Source organism: Acartia tonsa, chromosome 7 (assembly GCF_053477335.1).
Source record: "Acartia tonsa isolate MP-2025a chromosome 7, ASM5347733v1, whole genome shotgun sequence".
Classification (NCBI taxonomy): domain Eukaryota; kingdom Metazoa; phylum Arthropoda; class Copepoda; order Calanoida; family Acartiidae; genus Acartia; species Acartia tonsa.
Window position 1 is genome coordinate 26,716,194 of NC_137266.1, and position 20,721 is coordinate 26,736,914.

At 30.9% G+C, this 20,721-nt stretch overlaps 2 protein-coding genes across 3 annotated transcripts; both read left to right on the plus strand.

Annotated features, from left to right (window-relative positions):
* Positions 1-328: 328 nt before the first annotated feature.
* On the plus strand, positions 329-7,398 carry LOC145324237 (uncharacterized). Its single transcript, XM_080166858.1, has 15 exons — positions 329-485; positions 1,719-1,777; positions 2,482-2,523; positions 2,717-2,793; positions 2,985-3,028; positions 3,376-3,444; positions 3,677-3,729; positions 3,945-4,029; positions 4,181-4,227; positions 4,398-4,474; positions 5,668-5,712; positions 5,893-5,941; positions 6,535-6,709; positions 6,992-7,043; positions 7,266-7,398. The coding sequence occupies exons 1-15, from the start codon at positions 344-346 to the stop codon at positions 7,366-7,368; spliced, it is 1,119 nt and encodes a 372-aa protein (XP_080022984.1). The 5' UTR covers positions 329-343; the 3' UTR covers positions 7,369-7,398.
* A 432-nt stretch (positions 7,399-7,830) lies between these two features.
* Positions 7,831-16,892, plus strand: LOC145324238 (uncharacterized). 2 transcript variants are annotated; one of them, XM_080166859.1, is made up of 15 exons: positions 7,831-8,060; positions 8,520-8,578; positions 9,422-9,463; positions 9,881-9,954; positions 10,487-10,530; positions 11,094-11,174; positions 11,384-11,442; positions 11,843-11,927; positions 12,514-12,560; positions 12,716-12,792; positions 13,438-13,485; positions 14,516-14,564; positions 15,226-15,400; positions 15,778-15,829; positions 16,761-16,892. In XM_080166859.1, the coding sequence occupies exons 1-15, from the start codon at positions 7,934-7,936 to the stop codon at positions 16,861-16,863; spliced, it is 1,122 nt and encodes a 373-aa protein (XP_080022985.1). In that variant the 5' UTR covers positions 7,831-7,933; the 3' UTR covers positions 16,864-16,892. The 2 variants fall into 2 exon arrangements, with proteins under 2 accessions (XP_080022985.1, XP_080022986.1); XM_080166860.1 differs by having other exon boundaries at positions 7,846-8,060; positions 8,523-8,578.
* Positions 16,893-20,721: the final 3,829 nt, after the last annotated feature.

Genomic DNA, 20,721 nt, shown 5'->3' on the forward strand with positions numbered 1-20,721 from the left:
TTATTACAGTGCTGTTTCCTTAGTCTCCCTAGTCTAATAACAGTATATGTTTTATTTACATTGGTTTTTTTAAATAACTAAAAGTCAGATATGACAATAAACTGAACAAATCTTAATCTCTAACTTCTTCTTGACTAATTTTAAACTAAAAAATATTTAAGTTTGATAATTTTCCAATTTAGCTAAGTATAAAGAGAAAAGTAATCAGTTTTGATAAAACAACAATTTTTCCCTAAATTTAACAATTCAGACATTGTAAACTTTTCGTTCCCAATTACAAGAGACATTTGAAATAGCTCCTATAGCAGCAGAATTAAACTTAGTCATTTTCGTAGATTGGAAAATGGAAATAAAAGTAAAGCTACGTGAATTTTATATTTTGTTAAGAAAGGGAGAAATACGAGTGAATCTACATCATATTAAAACTATTTTGATATTATTATGTATATCATCATTCAGCTTTATTTTGATCAAAAATTCTAAAGGTGAGTTTCTTTAAAATATAGTAAATAAAGGATAAATAAAAGTAATACATGATAAGAACGTTTAAAATTTCGAGTTTCTTTACTTTCTCTGTCTAGAACAGGTATGTTACAACATGAATATTGTTAGGTAAGAAACAGCTACTTTAAATACATGAGCTTTTTTCCCATTTGGCTTCGAATCCTATTAATTTTCTCCTGGAATAACATGGTTCTCAGCCATACTGAATTTTTGTGTCATATTGTATTACAGACAATTTTCCACAGAAATTTAAATATAGGTCATAAAATTTATGCCTCTTTTTTTGGTCCGAGCGTGCTACCCCTCAGGCCATCTAAACTGGAATTAAACTTTAAATTTTTATTTTTATTCCAGATGCACTTAAGAGAAACTCATTGTCAAGTCATTCACTTTCACTAACAATTTCACTCTATACAACATGAGAGTTTCTAATAAAACAAGAATGACAACACCCATAAAAGCAAAGTTTTAAAATGGTTTGACAAACAAACATCAACACTTGTAGAGTGTCAGAACTGAATAAGCAGTATATAATTGTATGAATTTAAACAAAATTTTGCAAAACTGCCTAATACAGGATATTGTTTAAGGACATACATACATTTTTGGACTTGATTATAGAGATGCTACCAGCATAACATTGTACCTTGATGTAATAGGAATCATTAATTCAAAAATCAGATGAATAGGATAATTATAACTCATAAAAAATTGATGTTGAGAAGGTTAAAGATCAACATGTTTTAATTAGACGTACGGACTTTCCAGTAGAGATTACAGAGTTTCTACGCTTCCTAGATCGTACCTAACTGTTGAAGGAATCATCGGGCAAAGTTTGAAATTATAGGACAATTCTAATATGTCTAAATTAACGAAAAGAGCTCACCGTTACGGACGTACAGACCGACCGACCATAATTATAGAAAAGCTTCTCTTTAAAAAAAAGAGTTGGACTGTGGATTTAAAGCATTAAATCTCAATAATTAATGGCCGTACTATAAAAGTATCAGTTTTATAATGTTCTAGGTCGTCAGTTGATTAATATAAAAATTACCCAATGGTTAAATCTTATGCCAAAATATTATGCCTAGATACGAAGTGTATGATTTTATGTAAGCTGACATAAGAAATGAGCATTACTAACTTTACGTATAGACTACCATGGATGACTAAAAAAAGACTATTCTTTTAAAAGAAAACACCATTTTTATTAGAGAATGGAACGTGGAACAACTATGGTATTGACTGTGATATTGTTAGAAAAATTGTCAAGGTAAACAATTTATCCTTTTTAAAAGCAAAGCTTTTCTATAATTAGGGTAGGTCCGTCCGCACGTCCGTCTGAGATAGATAACTTTCTTTGTTAATTTAGGCATGTTAGAATTGTCCTATCGATTTCAAACTTTGCATGGTGATTCCTGCAGTAGATAGGTACGATTTAGAAAGCGTAGCAACTTTATAATCATTACCAGAATGTCCGTACGTCCTTTTTAAACTTGTTGATTTTTCTACTTTTTAAACATTTTTATGTTTTCTAATTATCCGTTTGATATGATTTTTGGTATTTTGATTTCTGGGACAACAAAGTACAATATTATAAGCGAAACAACTCTATAATCTCAAGTCTTAAAAATGTCTTTGTATTTTGGGGGGTATTTACCCCCCCCCAAAAAAAAAATTGTTTGGGGGGGAGGTAAATACCCAGTCCTAAATGGATTGGGGTGACTACGGCACTCTTAAGGTAGGGGTAAATTTTAAATGGGTCGTTAGGGGGGGGGGGCAATCACCCCTTTACCCCCGCCCCTTGGACGTCCTTGGATACCTAAATAATTTACAGAAATATGTCCTATTACTTCCTGGAAATCACTAGTTTAGAATATTGGTCTGACTTCTGATGCTGAAAACATGACATGGGGCTGTTAATTCTATTCTAACGTCAGCCAATTTTCTAAAAAAAAATACTTTATATTCTTTTAGGGAGAGTTTAACAAAGATGATTATGATATCAGAGATTTACAGGTATAAAACCATAAAAAAAAGATTTCTTGTACTTTATTATATCATATTGGTATGTTTGTTTGACAAAATACATTATTCAAAAAAATTGGCTATATTTTCATCTTTTTACCTGATATTTATTGTGTGTTTTTTACTTTTCTTAGCTATTATAAAAATATTTTATCTATATTACTTAAACATTTTTACTTTTTAGATTAATCTGGAAAAACAATTTGCCAGGGAAAAAAGAGATGGTTCAGTTGAATACATAACTTATAATTTTACTCAAAGGTAAGTAATTTTTGCCATATTATTAACTCTAATCTGAAACTATTTGTTGTCCTTTTAAATTTAGCATAAGTTGTACTTGTCCCTATAATATTAGTTTATTTGATGTATGCTCTTCATTTTATCTATTATTTCCAATGTTATTTTTGTATATATTCAACCTTGTATAAGCTTAATAACACTTTTGATTATAGGCCGCTTTTGAATTGCCTTGATTCTGATAACACTCACCTTACAAGTAAGTATCAATTTTGATCATACGAGAATGACAATATCCACTTTTGACAATCCTAAATTTCTCAAAATGTTGGATTTTCATAGTTGCAATTCTCCACCACACTTATAAGTTCTAATAAATACAAAAAAAATTGTAAAACAAGTTTAACTATTAACCATAAAAGCAATGCTCAACCAATTTATCAGATTAAGAAATCATTAATAAGTTTAATACTTTTAGATGAAAATTGTTCAGACTTAGTAATTTATTAAATCCAGACTATAATCTACACTTAAAATCTTTTTAAGTAGGTGATAGTATTACCTTATAGTTTCACATTGTTTCAAATCCCAAATGTCTGTGTTTAGGTGTTATAAAAGATGATTTAATGGTGCATCCTAGCCCACCAGACCCTGATTATATCATTGACGGCTCAGGTAAGATTAGGGTTACATTACTTATTAGAATTATAGCCTACAGAACTTTAAAGGTAGAATCTCCAGTTTGGCTATGAATACTAATAATTTGAGTAGCTGAGGGTTATAGTTCATGTTAAAGTTAAGGTCATTTAGATTTAAAGTAAAATCTAGCTAAAAGTTAACACAGACATAGGTTCTAAATAAACAAGATATTACTTCTAACAAACCATAATGATTTTATTAATTTTAGATTTCTGGAAACAACCAGAAGACATCAGAGACATGATATTCAAAAATAAAACAGTAAGAATATTTTAAATCCATAAACTAAAGGTCGTCTTTAGATGCAGAAACAAACTTATTGGGTATTTTCCCTTTCACGCCAACGCCTCTTAAGGGTGGTTTTTTCTTATTTTCACAGTAGCTTTTCTCCTATTTCCAACACCTGCGGGGGGGCTCTTACCTTTTTGTGCCGATTGCTTAAACATTAAAACATTGAGATTTGATAATGTTTTTAGAAAGGATTTTTCATTGAAGCTGGTGCATTTGATTGCCAAACTTATTCTGTTACTCTTCCATTTGAGGAAAAGTATGGATGGACAGGTAGAATTTAGGTAGATAGGACCTTTCTATCAAGAAAATATCAAATATTTTTAGAATTCATAAAAGAATAGATACTTCTTACTGATAATATTTATTAATTAACTCAGATAATATTAAATTCACAATTTAAAAAAATGTTTATAATTTATAGGTATTCTTATTGAACCAACAGCTGACGGATATAAAGCCTGCAAAATGGTAAGTATTTTCAAAATAATTGAACATTTGTAAACTTTAAAAAAAAATTTCAATATTGAAATCAATAAGTGTAAAAAAATCTGTAAAATTTATAAGCAATCCAACATACTACTTACTAGGTTATCAAATTATTGCTGCACTACTTGATAAGATAATTGTCCTTTCTTAAGTTAAACAGACAAGCATATCTAATGAACACCTGTATTGGAATTAAAGAACAACCATACTTTACCAGTTTTGACATGAAGTAAGTATCTTTTAAGCAAGGACCGTGATTCAGTAACTTAAGTCCATTTAAATTTTTGAAAATTTTTGTTGTTAAATGGTTTAAAACTTGTTTTGTGCTGTTTTTTTTTTGTTTTTTTTAATTAACTCTTACAGATCGGACCCCTGTTCCCACTTTAATAGATTTTTTTTTTTTGGGGGGGGGTTGGTCTCTAACTCGGCTCCTGTTACAGATAGAGACATAAAAAGATTTTTCTGGTGGTTCGTGTTTAATCTTAGAGAAAATTACTTTTTCTAGCCATGGCTGTCAGAACGCTCCTTAACCGCTTTTTAGCGGCCAGCCGCTAAATATTAAAAAGCTGTAGAGCAGCCAATTTTAAACGTAGGATTACCAAATTTTAGGCAGAACTTTTATTTTTCATAACAAAAAATTACTTTTTCTGACCATCGCTGAAAAACGGCAAATAACGGAAACCTCCTTTTTTGGCGGTTACAGCGGTAAAACAGCGGTTTGCGGCGCCAATTAATATTTCTATATGTTTCTGTTCACAATAAAAGACTACATTTAAAAAAATGGCTGGTCTAGAGCTGTTTTGAAATTCGGGAACTGTCAGCTTAAAAACGGCAAAATTACAGGTAGGAAATAGAAAATCGGTCAAGGAGTGGTCAAACGGTCATGACCTTACTTTTCACGGAAGTTCATTATTGCTAAAAGATTTACAATAATAAAAAAATATAGGTCTCTAGCTGTAATAGAAGACACAATATACATGACATATGTTTAAAGTAAAAGCCAGGCAAAAAAATTGGTCAGGCAGCGGTCAAACGGTCAAACCGTCATAACACCACTTTTCTCAGATGTTCATTGATATCTAAGTATTCACCCAAAAATATTTTAGGTCTCTACCTTATACACAAAAGTCATAATGTAAAAATTAAGATTTATTTAGAAATTTTTATAATTTCGTGCCACCTAACCGACTTTGACCGAACACCACGACCGACACAGACCAGATATCCTCATAAAATCGACTCTTGCCGACGTATAAGTACTAAACTTAAAAAGTCATGAAGTCACAGCTCTCTATCTTAGCTACAAAAAAAATGACATTGAGCCCCCCCACCCCCCCCCCCCCAATCTGTTAACTGCAACCATTTCCGCCTGCAGATGAGCTGTCTGTTTATTTTCAATAAAAATAAATCTAATAATTTTAGTGGAGGTACTGTGTGGTATGATGATAAAAAGGAAAAGGGATTTAAGTAAGTTTATTTTAGCATTGTTTTCAAACATGCAATGCATTTGCTATAAAGCTTTGTTTTCCTTGCTCTAATTGTATGTATATAAATATGCATCGATTATTTTTTTGTGTCTTCGAGTTGAATTAAACCCTATAATATATTAGATTTTTGTAGAGATTATACCACTTTCTTTTTTTTCAGGACAAATCCATCTTTTTCTATGAATATAGATGGAGCTTTAGATATAGAGGTAGTAAATTTTATATTTTTAGATTAAAAAGTATTGTTCATGGGTAAAGAAAACTTTAGCATTCTTTTGTAGCCTAGGTATGCAGATTAAGATATATAAGTTGGAAAGAATTTTAATGTTAGAGGGAGATTTGAAATCTGCATCAAATGTTAAGGATTTTTTATAAAAATCGTTTTTTGTATAATTCTTTATCTAAAAGCGGAAATACAATTTAAGTTAATTAATTTTGACATCTGTGATTGGTGGATTGAAAATTATCTGCGCTCTGATTGGAGAAGCTAAAGTGTCGCACATCAGTCAACCAATTAGAGCGCAGGTAGTTTCCAATCCACCTATCCTATTGGTCAAAATTTATGAACTTAAATTGTATTTCCGCTTTTAGATAAAGAATTATACAAAAAACGAATTTTATAAAAAATCCTTTAAATTTTGTGCAGATTTCAAATCTCCCTTTAAAATTAAAATTCCTTCCAACTTATATATCCTAGTGCAGATATAATACAATTATGTTTTTTTTACTTAATTCAAGAATGATAAGTTACTTTTTGAATTTTTATTAATTATGTGAATAATATGCATTTTATTATTTCTAGTTACAATGCTACCCACTGTACTCCCTTCTTCTTGCTGTTGGCAATCCAACTGTCAACCTATTTGTTCTGGACATTGAGGGGTATGAGCTGGCAGTACTTGAAAGTATTCCTTGGGATAAAGTTGATATTGAAGTACTGGATGTTGAAACAGATCTTGCTGGTTTAGTTCAAAAAGGTAATACAAATTTTGATTTTTTTACTAAGATATCATTTTTACAATTTACCATGATACACTACCGTGGCTGGGGTAATAAAGACTGCAAACTTGAGAATTAATAACTAAATGGCTAATCAAATTTATACAAAACTTTGATGTCATATATTTATTCATAGTTGTTGATAAAGTCTGTTTTGGGTATTTTCTATTTTCTGATGTTATTTTATGCTATTGGTAATTATTCTAAGTTTTGCTACATTGTTAACAAAGCACAAAACCTAAATAATTTTGTTATTTTAGAATCATCACCAGAAAAAATAGTTGAATTTATGGATAAACTTGGATATGATAGGTACTTCATACTTAATTTCTTTACTTAATTTTGTCTGTCAATTTGCTCTTAAAAACATACTTTAATATTTTGAAATACTTTAAGCTATAATTGTTTTTCTTTTTTATACATAAATGTTAGCTTTATATTACCCAAGTTTACATCTTATTACTTTTCTTATTTCTCTTAATAATTTGCTATTTTAATGCTACTTCCATATTTACACATGTTAAAAACTTTTAGGTTTAGTCACAGAAATGATTTCAACCTGAAGACAAAAAGAATGCAAAATGATTTATATGTTAGAAGAGATATTGTCAAGAAATATAATGTTGTTCAATTGTAAATACTTTAAATCAATAAATTCTAAGTTAAATTTGTTTAGTTCATAAAAAGATCTTAAAAAACAATGGTTTGGTAATTTGCATAGAAGTAAATTTTCAAAAATCAGGACAAGTGACCAATTTTAAAGAGACACATCTTCTAAAAGTCAGTTATGGATTAAATGAAAAAAAATGTAAATCTTATGGCTATTTAGAGTCAACAGAACGCTCAAGTTTATTGTGGTGCCAGCTATAACTTTCAACGGACTGCTTAATCTTATTGTCAATAATACCTTATGTTCAAAGCAAAAAAATGCATATAATATGTGATTTGGCATGATCAAATCATACATCTTGTCTCTATGCACAATATTAATTGCCTAACATACTCTCATGTGAACATTTTTTTCCCACAGGAATAAGATATTCAGTCTTACAGGCTGATAAAATAACACATTCTGACAAGCAAAACTTAGATTTTATTTCTAGTAAAAAGGTGAAGGTTTCATAGTTAATGCCTATGTGTTGTAATATAAAATAAATACATGTTAACTGTATTAAATTAATAAAATTAGTGAGATTTTTAAAATGATTTCAAAATTGTATATTTCTTTGAGGAAAGGTGAATTTCGAGTTAATTACCACCATGTTAAAACTGTGCTGATAATATTGTGTATTGCTTCATTTGCCCTCATTGTTATTCAAGATTCAAGAGGTAGTTTCATTTTATTTTTAAAAGCGTGGCTACTGTATGTGAAGAAAGTCGTTCAAAAAATCAGCATGTGACGTCATAAAAAGGAGGGAGATGAGAGAAGTGGGAAAGAAAACCCTTAAAAAAGGAGATGGATAATCCCTCATTTTTATGACGTCACACGCTGATTTTTGAGCGACTTTCTTCACATAATATAAATATGGACATGGTACTTTAAAACAATGACATGGATACTTAAATCACATATGCAGGAATTTGAAATACAGCAAATAGGTAATAGACAGACATACAAACTATTAAAATCATCGGGAGATAACAGATAGTGTCATAAAAAAATCGTCTAAATCCATCTCTTTTTTAGGGGTTGCCTTTCTCACTTCACCTCTCATCCTTCATTTTATGACGTCACATAAGACTTTTTCCGTATCTCCAAAACTTTGCCTTTTAAAAAGTTTTATTTAGAAGATGGTCCGTGGAACAATTATGGAATTGACTGTACAATTGTTAGGAAAATAGTAAAGGTAAACATTTTAAATTTTTTTTTTAATACCAATGATAATAATGAAATATAGCTTCTGTTCTCAAAATAGTTTCTTGTCTATTGAATATTCATATTCTTGTTTTGGTCACTTTTTTTTGCGAATAGCCAATATCTCGAATTGTAAACACCACATATATCAACAAAAAAGTCTACACATATCTATAATACAAAGTAGAACGGTGTCTGTCTGTTTGTGTGTTTGTCTGTTTGTTTGTAGCGAAGGATCTCGCTAACCGCTCAACCGATCGGGTTCTCCTTTACAGGGTAGCTTCTCATAGTTCCCGGGAAGGTTTATAACTATTTTCTTGGGGGGTGGGACACCCTCAACCCCCCTTAAAAAAAAAAATACCCCTCCCCAAAAAATAAATTTTTTTAAATTTTTCTTTTAAATCTAAAATTTTAATTGGTTTGATTAAACCTCTTGGGGCAAAGCCCCTAGAGGCTAGGGGCGAAGCCGCTAGTTATTTTTATAACCTAATACACCATGTTTAAAATAAAGAGCAAAATCGTAGACCTTTACTTAAATTTGTAAGTTTTTTTTAATGTAATGTGTCCTGTTTTCTTTTATACATAAGCATAATTAAAAACGTTTTTTCTTCCCAATTGCAGCTTCGATGGAAACGGGCTCAACTTAAAAAGTTTAAGAAATCCTGCCGTCAACTCTAACAAAATATGGACAAAATCTAGGACCTCAGTCCTGGTCCATTAAAAAAAAGAAATTGAATAAAATTAAATTAGTTTTATAAAAAGAAAATACCATAACAGTGATTTGTTTATTTTCAATGCTTGTCAATTATTACCCTTATCCTTCAAATATTTGCAGGGAGAAGTCAACAGTAAAGAATTTGATATTAGCGACTTGAAGGTAAAAATTAATTGATCCTTGTGTGGTACAATTCTTAAAGCCTTCGGGGAACTACATACATCAAAATTTCCTCAATATTACGAATTTTCTAAAATAAACATGTCGACAGCCGTGCAGAAAAATGCAAGGATGCACCTGCGGCTAAAATGATGGTTGTGATTGAATGCAAAGTTGAGTCTCGACTAAGAGTTACTTAGGGTGGCAGAATAAAAAATTTTATGCATTGGCTGAAAGTGGCTGTGGATGGCTGCGGCTGACAGTTGCTGATACAGAGTACTAGGTGTGGATAAAGATGGCAGGGGCTGAGATTGGCTTATTCGTCATCTAAGCTGTCCATTTTTCTCTATTTAAACATATTAAAATAAATGTTTATAAACTATCAGTTTTTTCATTTATAGTAAAAAAAAACTTTTCCAGATGAATTTGGAGAAAAAAATTGCAAGACAGCATGGAGACATTTCAGAAACAATAACTTACAAATATATACATAGGTAATTTTAAATATTTAATTTCTTTGCTTGGGGGGGGGGGGGGAGCCTTGTACCAATTAGTTTAGATGCAAAGTCAATGTTTTACATCAACTATACACCTTTCCTTACTTTTATAAATGAAATAATTTACCTTGCTATTTACTAAATAACTTATAAATTATTTATATCAACTACATGGCTTTCATAAAGAGCGGGAATTGCCAGGAATAAGGTATAACCTACAAGTAATAAATAGAGTATCTGTATTCAATAGGGTATATAATTGGCAGAAAAATAGCCTAAAACAATTTAAAGAATGAAATCTAAAAAAGGCTTAAAACTATTCCTGGAACTAAGTGAAGCTTACCTAAAAAGGAGAAGTTTAACAGTTCCGTAGTTATTGAGATCTACAGACAAAAAAAACTACTACTTTATGTAATAGGATAACTATGATTATAACAAAAAGAATTATGAAAAGCTTCTGAAATAATCAGATTTGAATTTGTTTTCAAAGTGAAGAATTTTTTTATTACAATTTTTATCAATATTTTAGACCTTTGTTAAACTGTCTTGATTCTGATGACCCATATCTAACAAGTAAGTTTGGTTTAACTAAAACAAGGATGACAAATTTCATTAATAGTCCAAAACAAAACAAAAAAATTCTTAATTTTGGAGCCTCTACTTTTGTTTATGTGATATTCATAAACATGATATAACTAATAAAATCTTTTATAACAGTTTATCACTTTAAGTCATTGTTTTATTGTCTAAACTACACTTTAATTATGATATATCCGTTAATATGTATGCCTTTCAGTGAAAATTGGAGAATTATAGAATCTAGCAAATAAAGTCTTTGTGCAGTTTCTATATTTTCTATAGTGTTTATAGTATTACAGTATACTTAATTTCAACTAATATACTCAGGAGGGGGGGGGGGACATTGGGCTAATTCACTAGTCCCCAAAGTTTTAAAATTCAATTGTTCAAAGTGCCCAAAAGTTTCAACCACCTATTGTAATCTACAAAAGAGTTAATTTTGCGTATCATTATTGGATATTTACATCAACTTATCACACATTGTCTTATCTCTTTAGATCCATGAATACAATGAAAGGTTTCAATCCATTTAGAAAAAAAACCTTCTTGTTGTTTAGGTGCTATTAAAGAAGATCTAATGGTCCATCCTAATTTGAAAGATCAATATTATGATAATATTATAGATGATACTTCTCTAGGTAAATACTTTATTATTAACTTCATTAATAGCGCAGTTATTCTATGATTTAGGCCTAACTAAATTTAAGGTAACTACATCTTTAGTTTAGACATGTTGCTTCAAGTTAATGAAAAAAGTTTTGTAAATATTTAATTGTAGCCCAGTATTAGATACATTGATTGGGGAAATATGAGGAAATCTAAGATTAAAATTTTTTGTTTTGTTTAGAATTTAGAAATCATTCACAAGCGGAAGATATTAGAGACATGATTTTTAAAAATAAAACGGTAATTTTGTTTTTAAAATTACTTTTGGCATCTTCAGTTGGGAAGGCAAGAATAGCCAGAAATGTTTATATTTTGTTAAACAAAAAAAGAGGGGGGGGGGGAAGGGAGAATGTAAGAGGGTTAATTTGCCTTAAATTCCTATTTCTTAGGGACTATGAATTCAGCTTTCAAAAGAAACTAAGCTAGGATGGGTAATTTTTTGTAAGAGGCCATTTTATTGGGAGGCTTTAGGTACCCTTCCCCAAAATAGTTATAATACCTGACAATTTTTTTGAGAAGCTTCCTGATTCAGCGACATTCCTTGCTATACACAGACAAACGGACATCCTGGGGACTTTTATAAAAACATAAAATATTCTTGCAAATTCTACTTTACTTAATATTATGATTAAACTTTTAGAAGGGATTCTTTATAGAAGCAGGGGCATTCAACTGTCAATCCAACTCTGTAACTTTTCCTTTCGAGTACAATTATGCTTGGACTGGTAAGCATTTTTTAAAGTCAGATTTTTAAAAAGTATTTGTCTTCTAAGTCTGTCCTATTTTGGGAATAAATTTAAGAGAATATAAAATGTTGGGATCATAGAAAGAAACGAAGTAGCGAATTTCGTCGTATTTTCACATTAGCTTTCTACTATTTCTAGCCCGTGCGGGGGGCTCCTCTATCTATGCGGGGCAATTATTAACATTTACCTAAAATGACCCATTGAACAGTTATCGGTTCGGCGTTGAAGATATCTTCACCAAGAGAGGGGAAAGTGGAAAGGTAGATTACAGTTTTAGAGGGTCAAAACCATAATCATAGATTATATTTCTGCTTCTATAAAAATGGATTCAACTCCCTAACTGTTGAAAGCTACTGTAAAAATACGACGAAACCCGCTACTTCGTTTTCTTTCCATGATCCAAATTTTGTTACATCCTGTAGCTTGTCACACATTATAGTACCCCAAAAATACAGTAAATTGGCTTTAATGCATCAATACCTTTTTATTTTCATTTTGGCTTGTTGGAATTAACAGCTCATTTCAATTGCTTAGAAGTAGAAATTTTACTTTTTCTTTTATTTAGGTATTCTAATAGAACCTACTCCAGATTTTTTCAAAGCTTGTAAAACAGTAAGTAGTCAAGCATTTTTGTCAACAAAAAAACATTATTTTTAATAGTAGACCTCTAAAAAAATTTGTTTATATAACTTATTCTAGGTCCGTTTTGTTGGTACTGAAGGATTGGATACACTATATCTATTTATTTTTATTGCTTCTTTTCTAAGGTGAACAGACATGCATATCTGATCAACACATGTATTGGAATTAGAGAACAGCCATACTTTACAAACTTTGACATGAAGTAAGAGTTATAACTATATTTTAATTTTTATGGCCATGAATCCCACAAGACAGCTGTAATCAACAACTGAATTACTTCGAGAGAGAAATAAATTCGTTATCGCTGCTGTCTGAAGGGGTATGTCTTGGTAAACAATGAGGAAAACCTTTAAAAATATTTGAATATTTTTTATATTTGTTATGCTTAGAATTAATACTAAAATACATTACAATATGTGATACTAGCGGATACGCCCCTAGAAGCCTTTAGGGGCACCTAACGTAGGAAGGGGAAAAGTCGACCTCATCCCATTTTAAATTTGAGTTTCAAAAGAGCAAAAGAAATATTTTTCGGGGGAGAGGGGGGTGAATACACCCTCCCCAAAAATAGTTTAAAACCTTCCCAGGACCTATAAGAAGCTTCACTGTAAAGGAGAACAATATCGGTTCAGCGGTTAGCGAGATCCTTCGGGACAAACAAAAAATACTTAATACTTTATATAATAGGGATATATGTCCTGTTCATGTATTCCAAAACTCAGTATTTTAAAACCTGCCCAGATTGCACAGTAACAGAGAAGGTCGTGAATTTTAAATTTTTCACTTTTGAACGCAATCAAAATAATCTTTTTTTAGACTATTTAGCCTAAACTTATTTATGTTTTAGTGGAGGTTTAGCATTTAATAACAATGAAAAAAAAGGGCCAGGATTCAAGTAAGTTTAAATTTTTTTATCAGTAGCGAAGCTCCTTTATAAATTTCATTTACACGTCTAACTTGGTTTGTTGGTCTATCAGGGCACTTATCTGAAAAAGTATCTTTCTCAGCTAATATCAAATATTGATGGCTATATGTTGTTGTTAACACCCCCCTTACAAATAAAAATCTATTTAATAAACTGACTTTGTCCCTTTTTTTAAAAGCGAAGCTTTTCTATAATTAGGGTCGGTCCGTCCGTCCGTCCGTCCGTCCGTCCGTACGTCCGTCCGTCCGTCCGAGATAGTTAGCTTTTATTCGTTAATTTAAGCATGTTAGAATTGTCCTATCGATTTCAAACTTTGCATGGTGATTTCTGTAGTAGTTAGGTACGATTTAGAAAGCGTAGCAACTCTATAATCATTACCCAAATGTCCGTACGTCCATTTTAAACATGTTGATTTTTTTACTTTTTTAAATAGCTTTTATTCGTTAATTTAAGCATGTTAGAATTGTCCTATCGATTTCAAATTTTGCATGGTAACTCCTGTAATAGTTAGGTACAATTTAGAAAGCGTAGCAACTCTATAATCATTACCAGAATGTCCGTACGTCCATTTTAAACATGTTGATTTTTCTACTTTTTTAACAACGAATTTTTATATGATCTAATTATCCGTTTGATCTGATATTTGGTATATTGATTCCTGGGACAACAAAGAACAATATTTTAAGCAAAGCAACTCTATAATCAAGCCCTAAAGATGTAAGTATGTCCATAAACATTATCCTGTATCAAGCAGTTTTTTAACAAATTTACTTACAATTTTGCTTCGAATCTTATACTTTCATATTCTGATTATTCAGTTCAGACACTATACAAGTATTAATGTCCGTTTGTATTACCGTTTCAGTGCTTCGCTTTTATGGATGTTGTCATCCTTGTTCTAATTATGCTTTTTATGATTAATTTAAAATAAATAAAATTCTAGTAAAATTTTCTTTGCATCTGATATTTAAATAAGGTCAAGATATTGTTTTCTTTTCAGGACAAGTCCTTCATTTTCAATGGATATAGTTGGATCTTTAAATGTAGAGGTATAATCTGCTTTAAAATTTGAAATTGACCTAAAACAACATACAACAAGGATAATTTTGTCAATATCTGTCAAAGAATAGTAACCTTCATTGCAATACAACAAAAACAATAAGAAATGTTGCAATAGTAACAATTCAGTAAAAATTTATTATAACTAAATTTATTGTAGCTGTTTATTACTCACTAGCGGCTACGCCCCTAGAGGCCTCTAGGGGGCACTTGAGAAGGAGAGAGTCGAATTTAATAACCCAATTTCTTATTTTAGATTTTAAAAGAAAAATTAAAAAAAAAAAAAAATTTCTTTGGAGGGCGGGGCGAAATTTTTTTGATTTTTTTTTTTGGGGGGGGGTGCCCCCCCTTATTTCTAATTTTAATAAAAATAAAATTTAACATTTTTTTTTCGGGGGGGGATTTTTCATTTTTTGGGGGGGTTGGGTGTGTCCCACCCCCCAAGAAAATAGTTATAAACCTTCATGGGACCTATGAGAAGCTACCCTGTTAAGGAGAACCCGATCGGTTCAGCGGTTAGCGAGATCCTTCGGTACAGACACACAGACACACAAACACACAAACACACAGACAAACAGACATCCTGTTACTTTAGTATAAGGATATATAATATCATTATTTCAAAATTATTAACTAAATCTTATTTTTCAGTTGCAATGCTTTCCCTTATATTCACTTCTAATGTCTTTGGAGAATCCGACGGTCAACCTATTTGTTCTGGACATTGAGGGTTATGAGCTGGCAGTACTTGAAAGTATTCCTTGGGATAAAGTTGATATTGAAGTACTTGATGTTGAAACAGATCTTGCTGGTCTTGTCCAGAAAGGTAGGTTCTAGTAAAGAGCTACAAGTGTACTAGTACCCGTTATTTGCTTTACTCATGAATCTTTCTATCTTTTGTTCTGCAAACTCATTTAAATTATAAAAATTTCCTTTTTCTAACCATCTCCTAAAAATGGAAGAACAAATATTTATTGTGCTGTAATTTCTCCTACATTATTAGGCCTCTTGGGATAACAATTTATCCAATGCAATACTAAATGGATGCAAAAAATTGTAATAATAAGGAAAAAAAACTTTCCCCAAAGTGTTCAATATTCAAAATATACGAAATCCACCTGTAAAAAAAAAACATCCGATTGGTACTCCTTTTATGAGATCACTTGTAATTTAATTTGATTTTCAAGATGAATTTTTGTTTAGATTCATCAAGAGAAAAGATCATTGCTTTCATGGATAAATTAGGTTATGACAGGTAACATTACTAAATACATTTCTTAATTCAATGGAATAAATCTAAATTGCAAAGAAATTTTGGCGCTTCCACAAAAAGTACCCTAGTGAGCACTGATAACCCCCATCACTCTTAAAAACAGAGGGGAAGGGGGCCTGTTTGTTAATTATTTTAGGTTATGTTATGTTAGGTTACATTGGGTACAAGGTAGCCCCGCAGTGTTAATTAATGGTCCCGCCTAAGAGTTTGGAACCCCCGCAGGGGTTACACATAGTAAAAAGTTTCCTCTTCAGTATTTTTAATTAAATGAGGAGTTACAGTGCTTAATAGGCTATTTTTCTCTTAAATTATCTTAAAGCAGAAGATCTTATCAAAGATTAAATGCATTAATTCTACCTTAGTATCATTAGTTTTTAAAAGCGAAGCTTTTCTATAATTAGGATCGGTCTGTCCGTCCGTCCGTAGCGGATAGCTATTTTTGTTAATTTAGGCATGTTAGAATTGTCCTATCGATTTCAAACTTTGCATGATGATTCCTATAGAAATTAGGTACGAGTTAGAAAGCGAAGCAACTCTATAACCGTTACCAGAAAGCCGGTACGTCCACTTTAAACATGTTGCTTTTTAACTTTTTAACAACAATTTTTTATGTGATAAAATTATCCGATTGGTCTGATTTTTGGAATACTGATTCCTAGGTCAGCAAAGTACATTGTTATAAGCAAATCATCTCTATAATCAAGTCTTAAAAATGTAAGCATGTCCTTGAACAATATACTGTATTTAAACAGTTTTTTAACAGATCTACTTACAATTTTGTTTCGTAAGAATTTAATACATTTATATTTTGATTATTTAGTTTGACACTCTACTCAAGTGTTAATGTTTGATCATTTGTCTTACCATTTCAGAGCTTCGCTTTTATGGATGTTGTCATCCTTGTTTATTTCAGATTTAGTCACAGAAATGATTTCAACCCCACAACCCAAAAGAAACAAAATGATTTATTTGTTAGAAGAGACATTGTTAAGAAATATAATGTTATACAATTATAGATGCTTTATATGATTAAATACATAATTTTATTTCTAGTTTTTTTTATCTAAATAGCCGACTTTTTGTCTGCATGTAAAATCTATTCTATTATATAAAGCAATAAGATTTTTTATCTGTAGCTTAAGATTTATAAAAGTAAGGTTTGATTTACAGGACATGTTGTAGCTTCCTTCCCCTTTGATTATTTTGTCATAAATGCCAATAAAAAATGCTTTATTAAGAGATTAAATCTTGTAAACCGCTATGAGGTCGAACTAACCATAATTTCTGGCTTATTTGACAGGGTTGATAATGATAATTGGAGTAATATAATGACGTGCAAAAATGAAATGTTTCAAATCAACCAGCACAATGACAAAAAAGGGAAAGTAGTGGGAAAGTGGAGTATTTTCTAACACACCAGGTGAAAAGGCTAAGAATGAGAAGCTTTTTTTTAAGCATGGCATTTCTTCAATTAACAAGGAAATGAGAGATTACACAGTAAATTATTCTGATCTCCAAAGTCTGCTACTATAAAGACTCTTATTTGTTGGCTAAAAATATCTAGTGCCTTTAATTAAATATTAATTTGGTTTTACAAATTAGTTTAGTTCAAACTTTTCCGACAATACATTTAATTATCATATTGGTTTCTCCATTGCATAAAAGTTGACCCATCCCCCTTCCCAAAGAGGAATAAGAAAGGGGAGTAGGGAAAGTAATGCTCTTTCCTTTCGGTTTTACCATAGAGAAAAAAATAAAAGAGAGGAATCGAAGAAACTAGAAGACGAAAATAGGCAGTTGGCCTAGAGGCCTACTCAGCGCTGTTGCCGCGCTAAAATTTATTGCTATTCCACGACTTTTCAAATGGGAGGATTAAAAATTATCAAAAAAAAATATTTTTTTACTTTTTACTATTTCCATATTTAAGGCAAGAATATTAGATTAGATATTTTCGTTTTAATGTTTTAATTAAAAATTACATAGAATTTTATTTTTATTTAAAAAAATTTGTTCATGAATGATGAATCCTTCTATTTCTAAAAAGGGGGAATTTTTTTTCATAATGAACATTCAGCTGATTCTGACCGCCCACGGCTGTTTGCTAAATATCGCTTTTCTTTTTATTCACATTATTATTTATGATTGAAATACAAAAAGCCCTGGGCGGCTTTTGATTTTCGTCTGCTTCTAAATTTAGGGATGGGGAAGTAGTATTTTACCATGAAAAAGGGGTGAGTATTCATCCTCTTATCCTTTTTCCTTATGGGTTTTACTAAAAAAAATTGGAACGAACAGATATTTTTGGCAATTAACCCCTCAAATTAACTCCTCGTTGGTGAATAAGATTCTAATCACGCCCCCCCCCCCCCCCCCCAACAAACTAACAAAAAACCAGAGAACTTGAGTTTCAGCTGTACAGATACAAAATGGATGTAAAATTAAATTTTACAGAACCTGTCTCATTTGTTATGAAAAATACTGCATTAAATGCAATGTATTGAAAATACCAGCATTAATAAATAAAAATTTGCATTTTTAGATTTATTTATATGCCGTGTAAACAATAATTTATTAACGCAACCCTTTTTACCAGTACACTTTTTAGTAGCGAAGCTACTCTATAATTCGAAATGTCCGTCCCTCCGTCTATCCGTCAGTCACAAAGTTGGGCAAACGGGATTTTCTCGGCTCCTGTAAAAGATAGAAGGATGAATTTTTCAGGGTTATAAAAATATTAATATTCTTCATATTTTCACCAAGTTTCCAAGATTCGTAAATAAATTGGGGTGCTAGATTGATTCCTACATTTCTAAGTTTTCATAATTTTCTCAACTCCTATTCATTATATACGGCTGCAATTTTTAGGGATTGAATACCTTAACATTCTGCTTACTTACATTAAGTTTTATTAAGATTTGCCTACTGGTTGGGGTGCTAGTTCGAGTCCTAGATTTTAAGTTTTGATGATTTCCTTTATACATATTAGAGACGGCTGATATTTTTAGGGATTATAAAATTTAACAATTTACATATCCCTACAAAGTTTCATTAATATTTGTTTATTGGTTGAGGTGCTAGATCAGACCTAGACTTTCACGTTATAAATCTTACAAGATTTCATGATTTTTTTAGTTTAATGTTATTTTAAAGACTTATAATTTTTAAACCCCGTCGACTGTTAACAAAGATTACAACATTCATAAAAGCAAGACTTAAGAAATCAGACGAATAGACAAACGAACATTAACAGATATTAAGAAACAAAAAAATATAATATCATGTAGTAAAAAGAAAAATGTATCCCAAAATTACTAGAATACAGGATACTTTATACTATACATATTCAGATTTGATTATACAGATGCTTCTCGCTTATAATAGTCGTGCTGGAATAGTTATTTCTCACATCGTATTATAAACGGCTTTCCGCGGATATAGAATGTACAATTATAAGATTAAAACTAGTTTTTTTAGCCTCGAGGTGCCGAAGGCACCGGCTAAAAAAATGGTTTTAATCTTATGATTGTACATTCTATATCCGTAGAAAGCTGGATATAATTCGGTGCTATACATAGTTTTTTCGTATAAATGAGAACCGGTTCCTATCCACCGGATTCGAATGAATACGAGAAATCATCATTCAAAATATCAGAAGTAAAGGATAAATGTATTATATAATAAAAATTGTTGCCAAAAAAATAAAATCCATATGTTTTCTGGTAATGATTATATCGAGTGGTACGCTTTCTATATTGAACCTTACTGTTGCAGGAATTACCATACCAAGTTTTCTCTAATGTATTTTTACATATTTGTTCTGAGCTTTAATAATACGCTGTTTACTAGCATAAATGAACTTGTTTTGGTTGATTTCTCATAACTGAGTTTAAGTATTACAATTTCGTGGAGACTTTCACTTTTATGAGAGGTAGCTGTTAGACCTTGATAGGTTTTCACTTAAAAAATACGGCATTTTTTTGTGGTGTTCTAATGTTTCCGCAATTTTTACTTTAAATTTTTTCCGCCAGTTTCTTTTTAAAAGCAAAGCTTTTCTCTAATTAGCGTCGGTCCGTCCGTACGTCCATCCGTCTGTCCGAGACGGATAGCTTTCGTTAGTTAAGGCATGTTAGAATTGTCCTATCGATTTCAAGCTTTGCATGGTGATTCCTGTAATAAATAGGTACGATTTAGAAAGCAACTCTATATTTATTATGATAATGTCCGTACGTCCATTTTAAACATATTATAAATATTATACATATAAGTATGTCCATGAACAATAACATTATCCTGTATAAAGCAGATTTTCAACAAAATTACTTACAGTTTTGCTTCGACTCTTTTATATTCTGATTTTATTATTCTGATTTATATTCTGGTTATTCAGTTCTGACACTATACAAGTGTTAATGTCCGTTTTGCCTACCGTTTCAGTGCTTCGCTTTTATGGATGTTGTCATCCTTGTTTTTGATACATCCGCCTAAAATTACAAAAACAAAATAATCAATATATGTTTTGTTATTAAGGTTTTATGTTGTATTAATAGTGTCTCTTTTTATTATTTGAGTATTCTAAGCCGTGCGGTTTCTATAGCAAAACATATTTGCGTAAACGAAGAAACACTAAAATCATTGTTGTACGGGGTGCATTAAAAAGCAAGTCATGATCTCGAGTCATCTAGGAAATTTTATGGTTCTCATATGCATAGGATAAGGGATATATCAACATTATTATTTTTTATATTTCCCCCAAAAAAAATAACATTTAATCACAATTTGATTGATTTCAATTAAACTATACGAATATGAAATTTTCATAAATGTATTTCCATGCAATATTTCCAATATATTGTCCCTAATCCCTGAATCAACTT